The sequence below is a fragment of the Notothenia coriiceps genome, unplaced genomic scaffold (assembly GCF_000735185.1).
Source record: "Notothenia coriiceps isolate Sejong01 unplaced genomic scaffold, NC01 NC01_scaffold00037244, whole genome shotgun sequence".
NCBI classification, from domain to species: Eukaryota; Metazoa; Chordata; class Actinopteri; order Perciformes; family Nototheniidae; genus Notothenia; species Notothenia coriiceps.
Genome location: NW_011369945.1, coordinates 10,911,052 through 10,915,343, shown reverse-complemented (window position 1 = coordinate 10,915,343; position 4,292 = coordinate 10,911,052). Strand labels below are relative to the sequence as shown.

Sequence of the window (4,292 nt, the reverse complement as noted above, 5' to 3'; positions counted from 1 at the left end):
AGGAGAGCTCTTTAAAGTAGAGACACTACATACTGATATACACCTGAACATCAGCAGGAGAGGACTCTTTAAAGTAGACACACTACATACTGATATATACCTGAACATCAGCAGGAGAGGACTCTTTAAAGTAGAGACACTACATACTGATATACACCTGAACATCAGCAGGAGAGGACTCTTTAAAGTAGAGACACTACATACTGATATACACCTGAACATCAGCAGGAGAGGACTCTTTAAAGTAGAGACACTAAATACTGATATGAAGCTAAAATGAACAGAATAGGGAGATATTTTAGGTTGTGTCTACATATGTTAAAGTTTTAGTATCAAACCGAAGGACGAATAAATCAACAGTAAAGCTGATTTTCTGCGTTCAACCTGACTTGAACACCACCGCTGTGTGAACAGTGTTTTTGTGAAGTAATAGGAACTGTTGATGGAGAGCAAACACACTGTGTGGGAGAGGAACAGACCTCAAGAGGCTTATGAAAATGAATCCACTCAAAATAAAAGCGATGGCAAACGGAAGTTAGGGTAAATTGGGTACAAGAAGAAAATTGCATTAAAATGTATGTAGAGATTATTATGAGAATTAAATACTGAGTGATTGAAAATGAAATACAACAGGGATGATGAGGATGGTGTCTGACAACCTGTTATATTCAGAATGACTAAATTGCTACTTTAACTTACATTAAACCCTGAAAATCATTGTTTTACTGACTTATTCTGGTGGAAAGTTGGTGGTTTGCTGCACATTGGACCACAAACAACAGTCAAATGATAGTGTACTGACTATACCTAACTAAATACAAATACTCCCTGCTGTATAGAAGAATAATAATATTTATTTATTTGTATTCACTACTATGAACTGTTACTTAAATGTTTGCTTTAATTTTATCCGGCACGATTGTATCTGTATCTGTCATTCACTTGAACAAATATATAAAAAATAAAGTGACTCTGAATCTTTACAGGATACATTTGCATTGGTATTTCGACCAAAGCACGGTGCTCCTTCTTTACAGAGAGCGACAAAGACACAGCGGCTGCTTCTCCTCAGTGATGGCCGACTTTCTGGAGACGGTGAAAACCAATAATTCACACAAATCTACAGAGTGATGGGCTTTCAGAGAGCTTTCGAGGACACACTGATACACACTGGCTAGACTGGTGACAGACACTTGCCCTTCCACACTTCCACATGATCCTGCACACACACACACACACACACACACAGTACTCACGTTTAAGGAAGCGGTTACGGACCCATTTATTTTGTTTGCGGGCGTAACGCCTCGTGGCAATCTTCAAAGCTTCTATTCCTAGAAAGAGTTGAAAGCAGGCCGTTAGAGATGAAGGGGCGATAGGAGCGAAATCTTTAAATGGATTCTTCAGTCCACAAACGGGGAATCTGAATCCATCTCTGGGACTTTCATCACTTTATTTCTGACCTTTATCTTTAAGCGCGTCTCTCTCCTGCTGGGTGCTGCTTTCAGGAGCGGTCAGGAACTCATGAAACTCCTTAAAACCGATCGACTGGAAAATCCCACGTTGATAGTCCTGACTGGAGAGAGGAGAGGAGAAGTGAGAAGATGAGAGGAGAGAAGTGAAAAGAGGAGACAAGGTGACACGAAGGAATAGGAAAGGAGTAGAGTTGAGGAAATGAAAATAGTGAATAGGAGAGAACATTTGGAAAGGAGAGGAGACGACGTGAAGGCAAAGGAAACGAGAGTAGATTTGAGGAAAGGAAAGAAAAAGAGGAGAGGAGAAGACAGGAGAAGGAAAGGAAAGAAAAAGAGGAAAAGACAGGAGACACAACAACGAAACAAAAAGGAGAAGAGGGGAAGACATTAAAGAATAGGAAAGGAGATTAGATTTGAGGGAAAGAAAAGATAGGAAAGGACAGTAAACAGGGAGAGGAGAGGATACGAAAGGGAAAGAGGAAAACGAGAAGAAGAGTTAAGAAGGGGATGAAGAGTGGAGAGAAAAGGAGAAGACACAAAAGGAGGAGAGGAAAATACATTAAAGAATAGGACATTCTTGCGGGAAAGAGAGGAAAGGACAGTAGGAAAGGACAGTAAACAAGGAGAGGAGAGGATAAGACAGGAAAGGAGATGAGAAAATGGGAGAGGAGAGGAGTGAAAAGAGGGGAGCCAAATATGGGGAGAGGAGAAGACATTAAAGGATATAGGAAAGGAGATTAGAAAGAAGGAAAGAGAAGATTGGACAGTAAAAAAGGAAAGGATAGGAAAGGAAAAGAAACAAGAGGAAACAAGAAGAGAAATGAGAAGACATTAAAGGAGAGATGAGAAATTAGGAGAGGACAGGAAAAAGATAAGAGAAGAAAATAAAACTTCCTCCATCAATAAAAGAGCACAACGTTTCAGTGTCCATCTTGACATTTCTAGACACTGGGTGGTGACTCATTTCACCTTCTCTCCTTCTCCTTCACTATCTCTCCTACCCTCCCTGATCGAAGAATATCAGTCTGAGCAGATGTGGGGCCCTTTGGGGGACAACGTGACAGAATGACATTAAGGGAAGTGAACGGCCGACAGAGGATCCCCAGGGGTCCGAGTATCCTCACCGGAGTGACATGAGGTCGAGAGGAAGCCCACAGGATACCTCCACGACAGCAAAGCCAAAATATTGACTATCAATGTCACTCCGTTTCCCCGTAATTCCAGTATTACTGTCGGTCTCAGATTGTAGATATAGCTCCTCAGTTGGTGTGCGTGTTGAGTTCACTGACCTTTTGGCATTTTTCTGTGTACCTCTACCAGAAAAGGTTCTACGTATAACAGTTCACTTTACAATGCCTCTTTGGATTTATTAGATTACATTTTCATTTAATAAAAAAACTGCAGCTACTTTGCACATGTATATAATACCTTATATTCATTTGTTTCTGTTTAAGGGGTAGATTTGATATAATCCTCTTATTATTCTGCATTGCATATTCTTTAGATACTCCATTGATATATATATATATATATATATATATATATCTCGCTTCTACTGTTACTGTACATTTACAGTTTATTTTTGTTTATTATATTTTAATTTTCATTCAAATCTGAAATCTAAGGAAGTAACTAGGCAGTTTTCCAAGCACATTTACGACGGAACCAAACTTTGGCTCGTATGACATCCATAAATTATTTTTTTTTAAAAAAGGGTTTATTATCCTATCATCAATATCATGCAGTGCCCAACAAACACTGGTAACCAAAAACTGGTAAACAAACTAGGGCTATCCCGAATACCATTTTTCGGGCTCCGGATATTCGGTAGTAATCAGCAGCGAATATTTGGATATTCGGCGGGCGCGCGGCTTCAACACGTGTATTTCGGTTTATTCAAAAGGCATTCATTTTGTTATTCTACAGTATTGTTGTTTTATAGTTATTTGTTCATTTAAATAACCCAATTTATGTTCTTTGAAATTGAAAATGATATTGTGTTTGTTACTTTCGTTGCAGTTGTATATATGTCTTAATTTGGCTTGGCTTCCTATTTTGTATGGACATGCTTTTACTTTGAAGGAGAGTAACGGCCCGTCCACATGCATGAAAAAAATCTTTCAAAGCTTCGCCCATTAACTTGAATGGGGTGACGTAGAAGATTTTTAATCTTCGCCGAACTGCATTGTGGGGAGCGGAGCATGGCTTTGCAAGCATCGTGAGCATCAAAAGTTGAGCAATTAGACCCTCCAGAAAAACGCGATTCTGCGATCGCAGAATTTACCGCATAATCAGCAAAATGGCGCAGATTTTTAAAAGGCCGCATATTTATCAAAAGGCCGCATAATCCCCGCATTTTTCCACACAAAGTTGAGAAGAAAAAAAAGTTAACTTGTCTTGACGTGACGTCATCAGCTCGCGCATCACAGAATGTAAACAACACTGTATAGAGTGAACGTGTGGAGCTCACACGATAGAGAAAACACCAAGATGAAAAAATCTAATCCATCTCATTTACCGACGAACATTTCTACTAAAGACCGGGCAAAAAGTGGGGGGAAACTATTCTGCACCCCGTGCAACTGTGTGTTGGAGCATAAGAGAACATCGACGTGACGACCCACTTTGATTCATTCAAACATTTGAAAATGCTTTCTGCTGCTGCGGAAAAGAAAGCCAAACAACTCAAATTCACCGAGGCATCAACCTCCAAAACCCCTTCGAGGGCTACAAGAAACGAAGTGAGTAGCCTACAAGATTGAAGCTGGTCAGATAACGAACGAGTAAATGAAAACAGAATGAGGCGGAGGTGTGTGT

The 4,292-nt window shown here is 39.9% G+C and overlaps 1 protein-coding gene across 1 annotated transcript in view; it reads right to left on the bottom strand.

The window, feature by feature from the left end:
• Positions 1 to 1,749, bottom strand: part of LOC104964632 (tRNA dimethylallyltransferase, mitochondrial-like) — a 15,340-nt gene extending 13,591 nt beyond the window's left edge. The window contains exons 1-2 of the mRNA XM_010793464.1: positions 1,464 to 1,749; positions 1,257 to 1,334 (exon numbers count right to left, since the gene is read on the bottom strand). Of these exons, the coding sequence (XP_010791766.1) occupies positions 1,257 to 1,334; positions 1,464 to 1,701 (316 nt within the window). The 5' untranslated portion in view covers positions 1,702 to 1,749. The remainder of the gene's footprint in view (positions 1 to 1,256; positions 1,335 to 1,463) is intronic.
• Positions 1,750 to 4,292: the final 2,543 nt, after the last annotated feature.